Source organism: Annulohypoxylon truncatum (genome assembly GCF_022578515.1).
Source record: "Annulohypoxylon truncatum strain CBS 140777 unplaced genomic scaffold F4807scaffold_9, whole genome shotgun sequence".
Taxonomy (NCBI): Eukaryota; Fungi; Ascomycota; class Sordariomycetes; order Xylariales; family Hypoxylaceae; genus Annulohypoxylon; species Annulohypoxylon truncatum.
The window spans coordinates 1,059,247-1,077,431 of NW_025953795.1; the positions used below are offsets into that span (position 1 = coordinate 1,059,247).

General features: G+C 48.1%; 6 protein-coding genes across 6 annotated transcripts; 3 read left to right on the forward strand and 3 right to left on the reverse strand.

Annotated features, from left to right (window-relative positions):
- Positions 1-127: 127 nt before the first annotated feature.
- F4807DRAFT_458661 (short-chain dehydrogenase) lies at positions 128-1,315 on the reverse strand (the record flags this gene model as incomplete). The annotated part of the gene is made up of 3 exons (XM_048001243.1): positions 128-492; positions 581-610; positions 679-1,315. 3 exons carry the CDS (start codon positions 1,313-1,315, stop codon positions 128-130), a joined length of 1,032 nt encoding a protein of 343 aa, XP_047856284.1.
- Positions 1,316-2,674: 1,359 nt separating this feature from the next.
- Positions 2,675-5,064, forward strand: F4807DRAFT_401207 (cytochrome P450). Its single transcript, XM_047996009.1, has 6 exons — positions 2,675-3,523; positions 3,582-3,645; positions 3,710-3,943; positions 4,007-4,088; positions 4,263-4,501; positions 4,586-5,064. The coding sequence occupies exons 1-6, from the start codon at positions 2,745-2,747 to the stop codon at positions 4,706-4,708; spliced, it is 1,521 nt and encodes a 506-aa protein (XP_047856285.1). The 5' UTR covers positions 2,675-2,744; the 3' UTR covers positions 4,709-5,064.
- A 392-nt stretch (positions 5,065-5,456) lies between these two features.
- On the reverse strand, positions 5,457-6,878 carry F4807DRAFT_450877 (mitochondrial carrier; the record flags this gene model as incomplete). Its single annotated transcript, XM_048000173.1, has 2 exons — positions 5,457-6,274; positions 6,341-6,878. 2 exons carry the CDS (start codon positions 6,876-6,878, stop codon positions 5,457-5,459), a joined length of 1,356 nt encoding a protein of 451 aa, XP_047856286.1.
- A 1,079-nt stretch (positions 6,879-7,957) lies between these two features.
- On the forward strand, positions 7,958-9,351 carry F4807DRAFT_418977 (14 kDa subunit of cytochrome bd ubiquinol oxidase). Its single transcript, XM_047997374.1, has 3 exons — positions 7,958-8,511; positions 8,593-8,755; positions 8,836-9,351. Exons 1-3 carry the CDS (start codon positions 8,393-8,395, stop codon positions 8,929-8,931), a joined length of 378 nt encoding a protein of 125 aa, XP_047856287.1. The 5' UTR covers positions 7,958-8,392; the 3' UTR covers positions 8,932-9,351.
- A 727-nt stretch (positions 9,352-10,078) lies between these two features.
- Positions 10,079-12,311, reverse strand: F4807DRAFT_401285 (glycosyltransferase family 62 protein). The gene is made up of 6 exons (XM_047996010.1): positions 11,585-12,311; positions 10,895-11,523; positions 10,786-10,845; positions 10,639-10,719; positions 10,449-10,583; positions 10,079-10,387 (listed from the first exon to the last, which is right to left on the reverse strand). The coding sequence occupies exons 1-6, from the start codon at positions 11,755-11,757 to the stop codon at positions 10,239-10,241; spliced, it is 1,227 nt and encodes a 408-aa protein (XP_047856288.1). The 5' UTR covers positions 11,758-12,311; the 3' UTR covers positions 10,079-10,238.
- A 1,083-nt stretch (positions 12,312-13,394) lies between these two features.
- F4807DRAFT_418982 (DNA glycosylase) lies at positions 13,395-15,243 on the forward strand. The gene has a single exon (XM_047997375.1). It carries the CDS (start codon positions 13,780-13,782, stop codon positions 15,094-15,096), a length of 1,317 nt encoding a protein of 438 aa, XP_047856289.1. The 5' UTR covers positions 13,395-13,779; the 3' UTR covers positions 15,097-15,243.
- Positions 15,244-18,185: the final 2,942 nt, after the last annotated feature.

An 18,185-nucleotide genomic window follows, 5' to 3' on the forward strand; every position in this document is an offset into this window, starting at 1 on the left:
ATTGACCTAAGGGTATAAAGAGAGTGACGGTCTGATTGCTTCTAGCTACATTCTATATATGTGATGCTCTATATGGATCCAGCCAATTCTATGTTTGCGGGTTGTGCACACTCGCATTCCAGTGTCTTTACTCGACACCAACTAACTTCTTGCTGACCTCCCACAGCTTCTCCTCCTTCTCACGATCAAAGGCCCACTCATTGTACCCATACTCGACCCTGTCATAGTCACCAGTGACCTGTCCGGCCACCGACGCGCCCTCAAGGTACAGACCTCCTTTACCTTCCAGGTCCTTCGACACAGCGGCGTAGACGCTCGTTGCACACCCCTGTTGGACGTTGGTGAAATATCTCGACATCCGTTCGTCTATCTCGGCTGCAGCCTGCTCGTCCTGGCAGAACTTCTGTAGGTTGGGACTGGCGAAGCTGCCCGGACTCAGACTGAACCCGTGGAGGCCTTGCGCTCCATAGAGCCGCTCGATTTGAGTTGCCACTATCTCAGGGGTCAGCATGATGCCTACCTACTTTAAGGGGGAGGGAGAGGGAGAGGAAAAAGAGCTATAAGAAACGCTTAAGCTTACTGTATATGTTGGCGGTCTTCGATTGCCCGTCTGTAGAATGAGGTGTCAGCCGTCCGTATCCAAAGTTGAACCTCGGTGGGCAAGTTATCTTCACTTACATGCGGCCCAGCCATCATATTCGCCCTCAAAATTCAAATTATCGAAGCGCACCGGGCCGTGGCGATGGCCTACAGACGAAACGTTCACGACCCGCGAGTGGAACTCGGGCGTCGAGCTGGCGAGTAGCAGGTCCTTGAGCAGGTAGAAGAGGAGGAAGTGAGACAAGTGGTTTGTTCCGAATTGCAGCTCGAAGCCGTCCTTGGTGCGACCTTCGGGCGTTTTCATGACGCCGGCGTTGTTAATGAGGATGTTCAGCTTGCCGCCACACCGCTGCCGGAACTCATCGACGCAGGCACGAACGCTCGAGAGGTCCGTCTGGTCCATGAATAGGAGGTGCACGCGGCCTGTCTCGAGGAGGGCGGGGCCGAGAGCTTCCCGTGCTTTATCGAGGTTTCGAGCTGTTGCGAAGATGGTAGCTCCCGTTGATGCGAGAGCCCGGACAGTTTCAGGGCCCATGCCTGAAGACACGCCTGTGATGAAGACGACCTTGTCGCTCATGGCTCCGATAAGGCCTTCATCCTCAATGATCTGCTGCCCTGTTGGACGAGAGTCGCCTGGGCCGTTGATCACCTCCCACTTGTTGCGCTCGGCGTAGCGCCCGGTGAGCTGGAAGGGGTTCTTCGATACCAATGCCATAGTGAAAGATTGTTGTTGAGATTCTCTAGGTACCTAGTAAGTTGAAATTATTTCCTTATTTGCGTCTGCGTCGGAAGCTTGATGTTGTTGCTTCACGAAAAAAACGCCATAGAGAAGCGTTGAGCATGTCCCCCTTTTGTATCCAACGTCCAGCTGGACTTTTTGCCCGCCCATCTTTGGCAACACCTTGTCTTTTTCACAAATATCTGAACTTTGAGAAGGTTTCAAGGCGCTGATAGTCCCACGACACTAGAAACTGGTTGACGCAAACATGCAAATCCCATCTCAAATCTTGAACTGGACTTCTAAGGCCGTTCTTTAACTCCAAGCATGCAGACGATGGGTGGGACCTGCATGGACACTCGACCAATGATATATCACCTTATTTATGCATGTTAAATCCGAAAGGAGTGCCCGATAAGCTCCGGTTTACCATACCCAGACCATTAGGTCATCACACTAAGACGTCGTATAGGGATACTCAATCACGTACTAGTATGATATCGACGCTGACATCACGTGAAGTGACTTAAAGACGCTACGAGCATCTAAGGACGAACTAGTGCATACCCACGATGGCTGCCTATACGTGTGTATTTATAGATGCGTGAGTAAGCGCGTTATTAAGCTTAAAAGGCATTTGTGACATAGGACGCTTGCTTGCTTAGGTGTAACCTCGTCTTCCACAACACCCCATTAGTATATATCCCCTTGATTAGCTTAGGTCTACAGGTTTCCACGGATACGTCTCGCCCTATGTAACAGTCTGCTGGCACCCGTTATCGCTGGATTCTTAGTAGTTGGTAATGCCTAATAGGCTAGGTCAACCGTACTTGGAAGGGTTGTAGACTGGAGGCAGTCTATAAGATAGTGGTGAAAATTCATTACCGGAATTAGGCCAAATTCTAGTTAGTCAATATGAGTTTAACTATGAATTCATCGATTGTAGATATTGGGATATATGTAAAGGGGGCATGATGTTCCCTTTCCCCTCTTTTATACATTTGTTTGAGATACGTACGCGCGTGGTCTCTACCCAATTACTATATCCGACGACATTCCCAGTAGCTTAGACCACGCAACCTCTTCACAGACGGGTACGATTCGCGAGGTTAACCTGTAGCTATCCAATGAAATGAATGATATACGGGTTGATGGTGAAATCAACTCATATTCGATTGGTCTGTATGCTCTCCGGCTTTGCGGAGCCTGTGTTTCATTGCAGGTTCTGCATGCGACTCAAGATGTGTTTCCGATAGTCATGGAGACTAGTTTCTATCACACCATCCACTTCGAATCTAATGGTGGCCGTATGTGCTCTAGCAATGTGAGTAAGCAACAATATAAACCTGCTAAAACCCGGCTATAACATACAGAAAGATGGGAGGCCGACCCCGAGCGAGTCTGAACTACTTGTCTGCTGCTCAACATGGCGTTAGAACTAATGGACATCCTCTCTATTTCCATCCTAGTTCCTTCTATAGCTGGCTTGCTATTCGTATACTTTGTATACTCTCGTGTCCTAGCTTGGTATAGACTTCGACACGTCGACGGACCATGGATTGCCTCCTTCTCCTATCTTTATATGAGCTGGGTAACCTTCTCAGGCAAGCAAGCTGCCAACTACCGGAAACTTAACCAGAAGTACGGCTCTCTCGTGCGCATCGGCCCCAATGATCTTATAACGGACGACCCTGACCTCATCCGGCGAATGAACGGAGCCCGGTCCAAGTACCGGCGCTCGTCTTGGTACAACGCGATGCGAATGGATCCGTATCTGCCCTCGCTGTTCAGCACCATGGACACGGACGAACACGACAAGTTGAAGGCCCAGCTGTCGTTCGGGTACGGGGGCAAGGAAAACCCAACCATCGAGGCCGACATCGACGAGCAGCTAGCCAGTCTCATGGCGCTCATCCGGCGCAAGTACCTGTCCGACGACCGCCAACTGCGGCCCATGGACTTCGCACACCGGATCAATTTCTTCACGCTGGACGCCCTCACCAAGATCGCGTACGGGCGTGCCTTCGGCTACTTGACCACCGACACGGACGTGTACGGCTATATCGAAAGTGCCGAAGTTCAAGTACCCGTATTGGTAGCGCTCGCCGACGTCCCCTGGCTGGAGCGGGTTTTCTTCAGCGAACCCGTACTTAATTTGATTGGCCCGAAGCCGACGGACGAGAAGGGTACCGGTAAAATGATAGCGTAAGTCGACAGAACAGCCCAGCTACTTTGAGGTGGCATCTTTCTGACTCCTTACTAGGGTCGCCCGAGAAGTCGCCAGCGAGCGCTTTGGTCCTGACGCCAAGGACCGCAAGGATATGCTGGTAAGGGTCGTCCCTATTCTTCTGTCATTCGAAGCTCCGGCTTTATGCTGATATGGGAGATCAGGGATCGTTCGTGAGACACGGCGTCTCACAACGTCGGTGCGAGTCCGAGATCCTCTTCCAAATCATAGCCGGTAGCGATACCACGGCTACCGCCATTCGGGGGACTATGCTGAGTATGTTGGCGTCGCCGTTGGTCTACTTTAGGCTGCGCGAGGAGATCGATACTGCTATCGCAGAAGGCCGGATCTCGTCGCCTATAAAGTTAGATGAGGCCAAAAACTTGGAATACTTACAGGTATGTGCCCATACTACTGGAACAGGGATGTATCGTCTTTCGTGCTGACCGCGAATCGTGAAGGCTGTGATATATGAAGGTCTTCGGATGAATATTCCGTTTTCTGGTCTTACGATGAAGCAAGTCCCACCCGAGGGAGATACGAGTAAGTACACTCTGGTGTCCCTTTGCCTCGATTTCTCCCACATAAAGCACATATCACTCCTTCCCCTACCCGGCCATGGAAGGCGAGCTTGTGGAATTAGCCCCGGTCATGAATGAGAAAGTTATCTTTTGTTCGTCCTCCAAATCGTGGTGACTAATACTATCTTTTTCATAGTCAATGGCAAATTCATCCCCGGGGGGACTCGTATCGCTCACAGTTTCCTATCCGTACAGCGTTCGACCGCGATCTACGGTCCCGATGCGGAGTTATTCAGGCCTGAGCGCTGGCTCAACATCGATCCCGACAAACACCGTGAGATGACCAACACAACCGAACTTGTCTTCGGGTACGGCCGGTTTGGTTGTAGCGGGAAGAATGTTGCGTTTATGGAGATGAATAAAGCCTATGTCGAGGTAAGTAACTCTTACACAACCTAGGTTATGTCCCAATCTATCCGTCACGAAAGACGTACTAATACTGTGGTGCCCTCATTCAAGTTGTTGCGGAATTTTGACTTCCAGCTCGTTGACCCCCATAATCCAATGGAGACTTCGAACCGAAACATGTTCTTCCAGAAGCACATGTGGGTGAAGATCACCGAGAGGGCTCAGCGTGTATAAGCGAGGGGAATACTGTAGAGAGTAGGGAGACTTAGGTAGTATTGTGGATAGTGAAAAGACCCGAGTAGACGTCCAATACTGGAGAGTAGTAATCTTGGCCGAGGGCTATGGTGGCGGAATAAACCCAACTCATGTGGACGCGGTCTTTCGTTCTGACCATATAATGGTAGCCTTGTTCCGAATAACTGTCGTTCTAGGGGAGAAATATGGTTAGCAAAATTTAGTCCCATTCCAAAGGAGGTCGTTCAATGTGCGAAGAGACGTAGGAACCGAGTGTTCTTGAAATAAATACCACTGCATCGGTCAAATCCAATCTCTATAGCATATTAACCTCATATTCAAATTAATATTGTTAGGTATCGTGCGGATGTCGGAGGCGAGCTGGATGATGTTGAATACCACCTAAGGACATTCTAAATCATTAATGGGCGAGGTGTAATCTTCACCTCGTATAATTCATCACTAGATGGGTTTAAAAAAACACATCGAAATCGACTTCGGTAGATAGTATTTGATTACTATTTGCAATCATGACTTGGTTGTGTCTATACCTACAAAGAAGGGTATCGTATCTGGACCAAGCCAATCCACCCGGGTCCATGAAGCCAATTCTTGTATGGCTATTTTTCTTCTGCTCGCTTTCAACAACGGGGGTCGCCTTTTCTAATTCACATACACAACGCAAGAATTTGCGTTAACAACACGTGCAATTGCTGACTGAACTGTATCATCTGAACATCGACATCGTTTATGGTTCGTGTATAGCCGTTTCATCTAGATTCTTCCTTTGTCGACCTTCGGATTGTGCTCGGTGCAAATTCTTCATAACAAGCTCGTATGTCATCATCGTAACCGTTGCTGCTGGGACAGCTCGCATCATATTCACACCCATACCCGCATAAAACGCTCTCCAGCCTTCCTCCCGTAGAATGGTGCGGAATGTCATCACAACACCTCGATATTTAGGCTGGAGGCTGATGCTCCGTTCACTGTTTGGAACGTGGCTCTGGCTCCCTGGTGTAGATTCGGAGACACCTAGTCCCTGTAGATATTCACTTCCGGGAGTCGGCCGCCGTTGTGTTTGTAACCTTGTCCGGATCACTTCATGAGGGTATGTAGCTGAGCTAGCCATGATCTTTGACATTATCGAAGCAGAAAGCACACCGAGCCAATGGCTTCCGTCCTTATCATCGCCAGTCATCTCACCCATGGCTTGGCCGGTGAACTTCTTCCTCAGGAATTCATATGCTGGAAATTGCACTGCAACATGAGTCAAGCCTAGAAGGGCTGGAGTAAGTCCAGAGTAGAAGGACAGGATACCCTCAGAAGAGTACATTTTACGCGCAGCATCTAGGGTTGACCGGTAATGCCATGGCGTATCAATAGTTGGCCTAGAGGTTGGCGTATTACCGGATCGTGGGAACATTGACATTTGTTTGTTATACCCTGTCGCTGATTGCGACATGAGCCGTGTCTTGATTACCCATATTGGATTCGTCACTATTGTGCTGCTAGCTCCGGCTACGATTGAAGACCAGAAATTGATGAAAAATTGGTTCTTCTGCACTGTGCAGGGAAGGTTTTGATCAGCTGTTTGCTTTGGATGAAGCGATGTTGTGCAGGATGACTCACGTTTTTTCTCAGCCATGAAGACCTTGCTCTTGTTGTAAACAGTGAACCAGACAGCCCAGGTTGGTAGGTAACCGAGAATGATAGGACCTAAACCTCTATACATTCCGCGCAGTCCCTCTTCTTTCCATATGACTCTTGCTGTGCCTACTAGGCCTGAATATACTTTGTGATGACCAACATATCTTCCTTTATTTATAGCCCTAAATCCTCCCTGGGCCTGTAACTTTGTTTTAATGACATCGAGCGGGCATGTGACGATGCCAGATGTAAAGCCACCTACGGCTCCCGAGAGCGCATTAAATTGAGAGTCGGACGCATCTGCAGCCCACCTCTGCAACGGAGTAAGACCTCGAGGGTCATGTAGCTCCATGGCTGTCACCGCAGAAGCCAGGGTGCTTTGATTGTCTTGGTGAGAAGTGTTTGCCGACGATGCGGTGGGAGTAACTGTGGGAGAGGAACGATGGGCGAAAACCCCATATTCTGCGGGATCGTGTGATGACCGTCCTGTCGGAGGGCTCTGAGCTTCGTCGTGAGACATGCCCTTGTTCGGTGTTTGAGTCCAGGGAGGACAGAATACGATTTCAGGGCCTCTGGTATTGATCAGAGGCCCCGTAGAGCAAAAATGTGGCTATTATGGGCGTCGCGTGCTAGTAAAAAGACAGTGGGTATATGTACGAACACAAAGAGAGAGGTCTATTCGTCTTCAAATCGGCTTAGAAGAGTCGTGATGGTGATGGCGTGCGGTGTGCGGGGAATGCACCCTCGCAAATCCACCGTCCCGTCGACCCAGCAGCTACCGTTTGTCACATGCCATTGGCATCTGAAAAAGCGCCCGTCGAGCGAGTGGGACAGGGTGTCGACAAGGCGAGAGTGAAGTATTGTGTCCAGTAGTAAAAGTGAGAGGTGCGAAAAGATGGTGGTGGTAATGGTGGGAGTTGTGTGGTCGAGTCGTTGTATGAAGTCCGAAGCAGGATATCAATCGGACTTTTGCTAAACTGGAGCGAAACTAAGCGGGTCGCTCCTAATCGCCAAACGTGATTGGGATTAGATATGGATCAATCGACAGATAGAATCTACGCTACATACGATAGATAGATGGAACGGTACCAGCTTAGCGTTTTTCTGGCGTGTCCACGATTGCGAGATCGAAGTGGGCAGACAAAATTATTGCTGCTTATATCCAGACAAAAAAGAAGGAAGAAAAAGAAAAAGGCAAGAAAATTGCGGCAATTATAGCTTAAAACTCTAGTCGAAATATGGCTTAATATGACTTTGGCTTTGTTGAATTTGAAAGTACCACAAGAAACACTTATAGCGCCTCCCGTCTACATGTGCGTCTTGTACATCTACAGTAAGAGCACTGGAAGGTCCATGGGAATGGGATGTACATATATTCATCGTCACGGTCAGCAGGAATTGAAGTTCCGGTTTCCCCAACTCTGACGTATTTTACTTAATTGCGTGCAATGGTATTGCCTTACCTAGCTATCCTCTTGTACCCTGTACCAACACCGTGCTTTCCCTTTTTGTAGGTTGCCCATGCAATTGCGCATCTGAGGCACGAGGTCACTTCCTGAATAAGTCCCATTAGAAAGTATCGCGCTTAGGAACAATTAAGAGACTAAATGATTAAACCCTGGATAGGATAATTATATTGAAGTTGCACGGCAACCAAGGTCGAGTCAGAATACCTTGAATTGATTTATAAATAAATAAAATTGTAGTGTCACAATGACATCAAAAATCATCAAAAATCCTCAAATGAATACGCAGCGTTTTGATGTCACTTCTAGGGTCTGGTACATACATACAACGATCCTTACGATCCTTACGATCCAAGTGGAGGAAGCTCAAGCCCCAAGCTCCAAGCACCAAGCCCCAAATTCCCGGAGTACGGGAGAACAGGGCGAACGCGGCTAATCACGTGACGTTACGGAACCCGAAGAGCCATTTTGGAACTTCAATTCTTCTAAAATCGTACCAATCGTACAATCGACATTACGACTCACAACAGCCTTTCCATACCGCCGAACGCACGCGCCAATAGTCATCATGGCCTCCTACCCGAGTCTTGCGCCTTTCGTACTCAAGCGACCGTGGTTGACGAAGCTGCTCACCCCCGTCGCCAGTTGGTATAGTAGGGCCGCCGGCTACCGCCAGCTTGGTCTCCGGTACGCCGATTTCCATTCCCGCAATTGAGCACCCCAAGGCCGTGTAGGACAGTTCAGAAATGCTAATATACTCATGCTCAGAGCCGATGACCTGATTTGCGAGGAGGATGAGACAGTTATTAAGGCATTGAAGCGCCTGCCGCCGAAGGAAGCCTACGACCGTGTCTATCGACTTCGACGTGCATTCCAATGCAGCACTACCCACAAGCTGCTACCCAAGGAAGAATGGACAAAAGAGACGGATGTAAGTCAAATTGAATTCTGCTAATAGACGAAATAATGCAATACCTCAATGGCGCAAAAAGCTGACAGCGGATAAAATAGGATGTTCCGTATCTACAACCATTAATCGACCAGATTCATGCCGAAGAGAAGGAGAGGAATGCTCTGGATTCGATGACTGTTATCCGAAACCATTAAACCGAGCAGGTACAAATTATATCAGACAAGCATAACGGCAAACTTGTACCATAAACACTTGCGCCTACTAGAGGAGTAGAATGGTTGGACAGACTCGCCAGCGGCAGAGTCCAGGTGTAGCAATAATTTGACCGTCGCCAAACGTCACCCTGTCTCTGTATATACCTAGACGTCTTTGCCCTCTACCCGAGCAGTATTATTTTAGTGTTGACGTTGATGGTTCGCGTTAGTCCCACACTCGGCGCTTGGTTTGGTGGTGAACCGTAACGCAACTGCTACATACATAGACAGACTTACAAGCTCATGCTTTGACAAACCTGTCTCCATCATTCGGAAACTAGTAATCTAAATAACTTCGTAAGTCTAGCATTGTTACGTGTACTGAAAGGTAAAGAATCAGCATCATGATCAACAAATAGCTATTCTTGTTCGCTACAATTATGTCCGGATCTTTTGGGTTGAATGTATACTCGCCAATGGTATGTCATTACTCAGGTCAGTTCATAGACACGTTCGCAATGCCATTATGACGGAGACAAAAGCAAGAAATGGTTGGTTATGCAACAGATTGTATATATTAGTTTTGCCCTGGTTTCCACTGTAGCCCTTCCGATCTCCCATGGACTCTTCAAGACTACAAGTCTATGCGGATATCCCAACTCTGTACAAGCTATATTGCCGGTGACATGTCACAACGGCTGTCGACCAATAGAACTCCATACAGCACGACTGAACAGGCACACACAACTGTGTGCCTTCGTTTGCCTCCAAATCCATGCAAGACATCATGAATAGCCAAATTCTATTATAGCAGAAGTTCACAACGCCCCGATCATAACGTCGCCATCGTGTCCTTTCCCAAGTACGACAAAGTAGAAGTCCTTCCAGCTCAACCAACCGACCAACCAATGAATATGTAAGGCGCACAAAGAACATCGACGAGAGAAGTAGGTGACGAGACGGCGGGGTCGATTTCGAGAGGGGCATGAGGCGGAGATCCTCAAGGATGAGGTTGATATGCTGGTGTGAGTAGCCGGACTTCCAATTCCCCTTCGAACGCTATGCCAGAGAAAAGTAAAAAACAAGGCCAATGGCATGAGAATTAATGACCTATCCGTCCCCAACGCCTCTTTGCCCAACATGTCTGACGGTTCTGGTATTTTTGATGCAGCTGTTGTGTGCGTGTCATGAACTCCTCGTAGAAGTATTATGTCCCCTGTCCCGCCCGGACATCGAGTGCCCGGAGGAATGCAGATATTTTTAACAAGAAAATTTGCATGATTTTGAAGAAGCTGAGTAACACTACTTTATGCGTTCCCCGGCTTTTCTTCTGTATCGATATGCCACACGACATAATTGGGCAGGCCAATGACTTCGTAGCCTGCTCTCTTGGCCATCTTTGCGAAACCCTCCGTCTCGGCCTGGTTCTCGAATGCGTAACATGGGAAGTTAATACCTACGGAGATCGATATTAGTCACTGCGAGCCTAAAATATTCAGATAACGTGTGGAACAAACCTGAGCGGTGGACGTCGGCTTTGACTAGGATGTTGACACCACCAATACCATCGAGTTCGATTTCCTCATCAGGGTCGTTTCGCCAATCACCCATTCGAGCCATATAAGTTCTGCCAGTATCGTATTGCTTGTAACCTTTTCGCAACGTATTAGTAATTAGTCATGAGCCGTTGGGGAGTAACTTGTATACCTTCTGCGAGAACTATGTTTTTGTCTAGTTTCGACGCCAATTTCAGAGCCTTCTCGGACTCGACCCACGAGTTATAGTCGACTAAGTATCTAATGTTAGCTATGATATCCATAATATTCCAAGCTCGACGTTAGAGGGGAGGCTTACATCTGCCTTCGATATCGATCTTGTTGTCGCCATAGCCCTCATAACGGTGGAACCAAATATCTAGAACCCATTAGCAAAGCGCTTTATTATGAGGAGCGCAGAATCATACTAGGAACTAGAATATCCCGGTCATGCGCAATGAAATCCTCAAGGATCTTCTTAGGACTGTCCACGATGTCGACATCACGCCAGTAGACCCAGGAGTGATCCGGCTTCAATGCGGCGGATAGCAGATAATTCCTAGCGCGGCCCATAGCCTTCCGTCGTGGACCTTGAGCCTCGAAGCTGTGTCGATCCTCGACAGACTGGCTGAGGTGACTACCAAAGTCTTTTTCCACCACTAGAACGTTGTTGAACGGGATGTTATCCGGGCGTTTCTGGATGCGATCTAGCTCCATAGCCAACACACCCATGGTGTCGTCGGTGGAATCTCCTACCAGGAATGCGAGGTCGATGAGGCGATGAGGATAAGTCAACTCGGCAATAAGCTCGAAGTACTTGGACAAATACGGCGCAGCATCCTTCAGTGGGGTAAGAAGGAGAACTCGTTCCTCGTTGTCGATAGCCTGACGCGTTGATCTGATCCCGTTGAGATTGACATGCGATATTGAGCTTTCGTTGATCGTGATCGGAGCGTGATGGTTGAAGATAACAGGAGTTTGTAAATGAGCGTTCCATGCCTGTTGCTCGTTGAGTGTCATGTCCATTGGCGGTTTTGAGGGACCCCAGCAGTAGAAGCTTTTAAAAAGTCCAAGGTCAGCAAGATCCGATCTAGGATGATTGTTGAAAATTACGATACCTTTGCATCTCACTAGCCGATGATCTGATGCCGCGCCATAACAATAAGATGATGCCAGCGACGGCGATGGATAGGAGAACTCGAGTTCTTGTTAAAAAGACCCATATCGCTCTGGTAGGGGGAAGTTGTGCCTTGGCAGATTTCCAGGTGATGCCACCTTTAGGTAGAAGCATGGTGGGCGAGCTTTTCGGGTGGCCCTCGACACCACCCTAACGATGCGCAATAACAAGCAAACGGAAGAGGAGTTTAAGGTTCCAACGCGGATGATAGGTAGCCTCTCGTTCGTTTTCTAGGCCGGCCTCGTTTGGTTTATCGTAGTTGAATGAGGAATAATACGATAATACGAAGATTAGAATGGCGAAGCAGACGAGCGAGAGAAAAAAGATCTATCAAATTAGCGAGCGAGTGTAGTTATCAAGCGGCCAGAGGCGCAGACGAAGGGAAAAAAATTCGTCTGTTTTCTTGTGTCGCAGTCGTTCCTTAGTTGTGAGAATGGAAAAAAGGCACCAGGGATTGACGGATGAATTGGCGCGGACGGTGTCAAATTGGACGAACCAGTTGTGGTGAAATTTCAAAAAGTCGAAAGTCAAAATGGCCTGGGCGACACGAAAGCTGGCCTGGGCTGTTTAGTAACATTAAACTTAGCGGCTTGAGAATCACTGGAACAGACTGGTCTAGCGGACTGGTTGTTTTAGGGGTGGAGTAACTACGAGGTACCTAAATCTTGTGAACCTAATGAATTCACGAAGGGGGGAACCGTTGACGCTAACATGTTAACAAGAAAGTGCCCAATGCTGTCCGGAGCAAAAATTGCAAGCGAAGTATATAAATAGTAACTGGGTACTTGATGCACTGACGCGACAGACCCAAGATCTAACGCATTTTAGCACAGTCCTATCGCGCTTGATGTTAGTAAACCAAGTACCCTATGAGGCACCGCAATTTCATGTGGCTGTTAAGCTTAGAAGTGACTAATCTTAAAAATATACATGTAAAAGTACTTGCTCCTTTAGTCTTTTGGTTATACGTGTGCTGAGCTTAGACGCCTATATCGAAATTTTAGGGGGACATGGGGAATCATAGCAGACCTGGATAGCAACCTTCAGGGCTGCATGCCGAGAAAATGAAAAGGGGAATTCGATCCTCAATCGAGCGATTGCATTCTAGACAAAGCAGATGGACTAAAAAACATGGGGTTGCATGCCGCGACCATAATTTAACCAGTTTTCACCTTTTTGATAATCAAACTCAAGGTACAAAATTGTAGGCAAGTATGGCTGGTGGTTTGCAGATGTTGAACGATCTTAGCAGCAGATGGATACCAAGATGGAAAACGCCATCCTACATACATGGGAAAATTACATTATGCCCCCAGCGCTAGGGCTCCGCCAGTACGGTCTGTACTCCATTGTGACATTGATTTTACTTACACAGATCCATTATTTCGACAACTTATGTGTATGTAGGTAGGCCCTACGATATGCCAATCATTATATCTTAATCGATATGATCGATGAACCGGTACAACGGGTAACAGATCAGATGCCGTTGCACTTTTGTAAGCATGTTCATCGTAACGAAGGTGGGGATGAAGACTCGAGACCCTCGAAACCCTGAGACCCTGGAGACCCTGGAGAGAAAAGAACGTGTTTTCATTATCCGAACATCAAAGTCAAAACCTAATTGCTGTTAGCTAGAAAACCCTAATCTTAATATCACAGTTGAGACGAAACTTAATACTTATAAATATCCCCAAGAATTGCACAGGCAACTACCTAGGCAGCAACCCATATGTAGAAACTCCACGGGTATATCTTTTTATGTAAGCTACCTACATATGAGTCAGGTGCGGATTATCTCATTGGCTCGATCGCTCCTTAACTGGGTGACAAAGCAAAGGCGCGGGTTGACAAGATAAAACGCGGTATTCTTCATATAAGATACCATATACAACCTCAGGTCAATTTTCAATGTGCTCTACTGTATTTCAATCGTCTTTTCTTAGAACTAACTCATTTCACAAGGAACGAACGTCTTGTTTGTCGTGCTTATTCGTGGCAGTTCCCAGTCTATGATCCTCATTAAAAACAAGCACAGCGCATCTCGGATGTATCTTACCATCATGTACATATAGTACATACATTTCAGCTCCAGCCCTTGAAAGATAATTATGCTCACTTGCCTACGAACTACGCATGTTTCTTCGGGGTAGTAGAAACCTCTTTTTCGGAGTTCAATCTCACGCTAGCAAGTTAACCGGCCGAAAAGATCAGATAACCACCTACTTCATAGTACAGAGACTTAGGTACTCATGCAGCAGTAGACTTAAGGGACACCTACATATATCCCTACAGGACCATCACGTCCGGCGCTCAGCGGCAGTTCCATCTAACAGCCACCGGATAGCAACCATGGCTACACGCAGATCCGCGCGAGTTGCGGCGGCATCAGCAACGCCAGACATCACAGACGCTCCTCCGGCTGCTCCGGCCGCTAAAGTGCCAAGGGGGCGGAAAAGAAAGACAGCACCAGAGACATCGCAGCAAGAAGGTTTCAAGGAGAACGCGGAAGAAAATGCGGCCCCGGAAGCACCTACAACTCCCAAAAGGCGCCGTACCCGGAAGCCTGCCGACCCTCCAGCAACGCCTACGCCAAGTAACGCAAAGCTGATCAGTGAGCCGGTCACAGCCCACGAGACCCCGAAACCGAAACCGGCCGCTGTGAGGCGACTGGCAGACCCAAACGCCACCAACGCAACGCTTCTCTCGCCAGAGACATCTCGAGTCATAACCAGAGAAATCCCTCCGTCTGGATCAGCTGACGAGACCACAACGACCAACATCCTCGACGAAGCCTGCAAGCATCTCATCAGCGTCGACCCGCGGATGAAGCCGCTGATCGATAAGCATCACTGCTCGCTCTTCTCGGCGGAGGGCCTGGGCGAGAAGGTCGACCCCTTCGAATCCCTCTGCAGCGGCATCATCTCGCAGCAGGTATCCGGGGCGGCGGCCCGGTCCATCAAGCAGAAGTTCATCGGCCTCTTCGTCGAGAACGACGGCAAGTTCCCGCACCCGTCGCAGGTCGCGGCGTGCACCATCGAGCGGCTGCGCACGGCGGGTCTCTCGCAGCGCAAGGCCGAGTACGTGCAAGGGCTCGCGGAGAAGTTCACCAGCGGCGAGCTGAGCGCACAGACTCTGGCGGACGCGCCGTACGACGTCGTGCTGGAGAAGCTGATCGCGGTGAGGGGCCTGGGCAAGTGGTCGGTCGAGATGTTCGCGTGTTTTGGTTTGAAGAGAATGGACGTCTTCTCCCTCGGCGACCTGGGCGTCCAGAGGGGGATGGCCGCGTTCGTCGGACGGGACGTGTCCAAGCTGAAGAAGAAAGGCGGCAAGTGGAAATATATGTCGGAGGACGAGATGAAGGAGATATCGGACAGGTTTGCCCCGTATAGGAGCGTCTTTATGTGGTATATGTGGAGAGCCTCGGATACCGAAGTGGTGGCACTGGAGTAGTCTTAGACACTAAGGTTTAACTAAACTCGTATTTGAAGACATGAACAATGCCTTGACGATGCGATTTTACGGCTAATAAGCCATATGTTCCAACTTATGGGTTATTCCACTTATTCTTGTATTGGAAAAAGAGCATGTTGTATTCTCACGCATCGAAGTGTTGTCTTCAAACTCAGTCCTGCCAACTACATATCCCGGCCAATAGTATTTGGTCTCAGGGTATCGGATGAGTTGAATTATATTTTTTTCCCTAAAAACAAATACATGACTACAGACCGACAGTTACCGACTCGTTATGGACGGGCCGTACCATGCAGTCATTACAAGGCTTACAGATACACTACTAAGAGCCTTAGTTATATGAAGAATCGAAGATACGATCTTGAAACCCCCTACGTTATACCTTGGCAATATCGAAAATGAAGACAGTGCCGAGTTGTATCTGTATCTAGCCGACCGAGCCGACAGGTTTGATGTTCTCATAAGCAACCCATCAACGACGCCACAAAACTAGGCACGTGTAACTAGGAGTATTGTTTGGTGTGACGTTGGCGGCTAGGTTAGTTTGTCTAGACGAGCGGCCTAATTGTGTAGATATAACAGTTTGTGGAGCGGACTTCATGCGTGAAGAACTTCCACAAATAGTATACAGAGGGCGAAGCAAAGCTAATATAAGTCATGTCGTCGGAAATCTACTCCTACCTACCATGTAGTCAGGTCAGAGCGTTGATGTGATGCGTGTACCCGTACGGAGACATGTATTGCGGACGTAATAAGCCGTGAAAACAAAGCCGTGTGATTGGTATCCCTTACTTAAACAATAAAAGTCGTCGAACGGCTCCTCCCAGCTGGAAATGAGCAGGAGAAAAACAGCTACTAGTAGGTTTAAATATCTGATAGCATACTGTAAATTCAGATATGCTGTCGAATCTGGTTGTTTAGAGGCATTCACGCTAGTGAAATTGCCGTTGTAGATCACAGAGATCGGGTTTGGGATGCTAGTCAATGACGCAATTCGGACCAGGAGACGACGCCGCTAGTCGACGATTTTGTCGCAGAATGTGGAATTTGGATGATGAGCAACAGCGGCGCGTGCAATCAGCGAATAGGAGCAACTCTCTACCATTCCGTCGACTATTGTCTCGTCGCCATGCTGTCATGGTTACCGTGAGGCCGTAATGCCGGATGGCTGAGAGGAGTTTTGGCTGCTCACCAATACGAAAAGGAGTCATGATCTTTTCTCGTGTTCGACTGTTCGACTAACACCAAGATCTGGTTGTGCTGTAGCTCCAAATGACGCGTCAGCGTGGCCACTGAGGGGAGCTGGATAGATCGCAATTGGTCTTCTCCGCCACGAATTTTATCTGCATGGCGTTATTCTAATCGACAACGAGAGAAGACGCACTGATGCCCCAGTGCTCGAAATTTGATAATCAAGGTGGAAATAGGCATGTTATTATGATAAAATAGGGATCTCAATATTCTTCTTAATCCAGTTTAGAGGAATGAATAGAAGCTTCTTACCTAACATTGCCGGTGCATCATCGCATCCTGCATTGCTTACCAGGTACCAAAATAAAGTAGATCCAGTTTAATTGATGCATACACGGTCTAAAAAGAGGGGTGGGGGTGCATTGATTACATTTCCCAAAGGGATCGAAGGGATATCCATATCGTACGTAGCGGCGTACCTGAGATAGTGGGAAATGATTGGGTCGTATTGGATGGCATTGGATGGTATTGGTGGATGTAGATCCAATATACACCCGCGGCCGCGCCGTTGGCTGGGAATAAAAGATGGATCTTCCCTGGAGGATAGTCAAGCTTTTGGCTGTTAAATCGAGATTCTCTTTGAAAAGAGAAGAGACGGTAACCAATCGTTAGTTTAAGTCCGGCCACTAACTTCGTGAAGAGACTTTTCAAAGCCGAGTCGACCACCTAGTAACTCTAGCAACCCGTGGCAACTGTCAGTGTAGAATAAAAGATACAAAGCAATTCCAATCGAATTCTTATGCCGTGTTCCCGGACTTTGAATCATCCATCACTTTATATCTAACAAGCCACGGGATCCTGACCGGACCAACAGCGGGCAGCATTCAGATACTTGTGTACTAACATCCATATGTACATACTATTACATAGCAGATAGGCAAAATAAACCAATTTATCACTTTAGGTAAGGTGACATTCACTTACGAGCTCACATGTGAACTACTGCCAACATTGGCAAGATGGGGCAAATACTGTACGGGGGTTGTGGGTGTTCGGTAATCTTTGGTGTGAGCTAAAGCCTGTTAACTTACACCGCGCACCGCGCACCGGAGATTGACACGACTGCGGGTATGCATCAATCCAGCCTATGCACAAGATTAGCATCGTAACTATAGCTATGCCGTCACCGTCACCGTGTCTCGTGCTACCATTACAGGCTTGCTGTGAGAAGCTGTAAGAAGCAGTAAGAAGCAGCTCGGCATGTTACATAACATCACAAGCTCATGTTACAAGCTACGAGCTATGAGCTATGAGTTCGGTACAAGCTGAAGCTGGAGCTGTCAAGTTTGCGTCGACTCTGCAGCTCGCCCAGATCTTATAAACCAGGAAAGAAGTGTTACGTGAAACTACGCAGAAACATTTCTAGAACCATACCAAGGCTCAACATGTGGATTATGGGCTCGTCTAGCAAGGCATTATGGATTTTTATGAGAAGAGAATGAAAGGTCACTGGTCAACCAATCAGCCCAGCGCTCATACCCAGACAGCAGAATTGCCAGATACATAGCTGAATACATCCTAGCGGCGCATATGAATACGTAAGGCATGTACTATGTATATTTCCCATGTTATGGGTGTTCTGAGGTGGATTCGTGAGAGAATGGATTGCTGCTGCAAAACCTTGCAGCGATTCCCTGCTTTTACCAAACTAAGCCTCCGAAAATGAGGATCCAATCTCGCCAATTGGACGACTTAGCTGCTTAAGATATGAAGACTGCGACACTGTGTTTCTCTACCATACGGTGTTACCCTTGTTGCAATAGTCGTCTTTGGACACCTCTTGGGCACCTGTACCATCCGCGGAGGAATTATGTAGG

Bases quoted from the DNA above. Each gene is read 5' to 3' on its own strand.
- F4807DRAFT_401207 (XM_047996009.1), top strand. From the start codon at position 2,745: ATGGCGTTAGAACTAATGGACATCCTCTCTATTTCCATCCTAGTTCCT. The intron at 3,646-3,709 runs GTAAGGGTCGTC...ATGGGAGATCAG, and splicing joins AGGACCGCAAGGATATGCTG to GGATCGTTCGTGAGACACGG. The intron at 4,502-4,585 runs GTAAGTAACTCT...CCCTCATTCAAG, and splicing joins TGAATAAAGCCTATGTCGAG to TTGTTGCGGAATTTTGACTT.
- F4807DRAFT_418977 (XM_047997374.1), top strand. From the start codon at position 8,393: ATGGCCTCCTACCCGAGTCTTGCGCCTTTCGTACTCAAGCGACCGTGG. The intron at 8,512-8,592 runs GTACGCCGATTT...ACTCATGCTCAG, and splicing joins TACCGCCAGCTTGGTCTCCG to AGCCGATGACCTGATTTGCG. The intron at 8,756-8,835 runs GTAAGTCAAATT...CGGATAAAATAG, and splicing joins AATGGACAAAAGAGACGGAT to GATGTTCCGTATCTACAACC.
- F4807DRAFT_401285 (XM_047996010.1), bottom strand. From the start codon at position 11,757: ATGCTTCTACCTAAAGGTGGCATCACCTGGAAATCTGCCAAGGCACAA. The intron at 10,720-10,785 runs GTAAGCCTCCCC...TTAGATACTTAG, and splicing joins GATCGATATCGAAGGCAGAT to TCGACTATAACTCGTGGGTC. The intron at 10,584-10,638 runs GTATACAAGTTA...CGTTGCGAAAAG, and splicing joins AAACATAGTTCTCGCAGAAG to GTTACAAGCAATACGATACT.
- F4807DRAFT_418982 (XM_047997375.1), top strand. From the start codon at position 13,780: ATGTTTCTTCGGGGTAGTAGAAACCTCTTTTTCGGAGTTCAATCTCAC.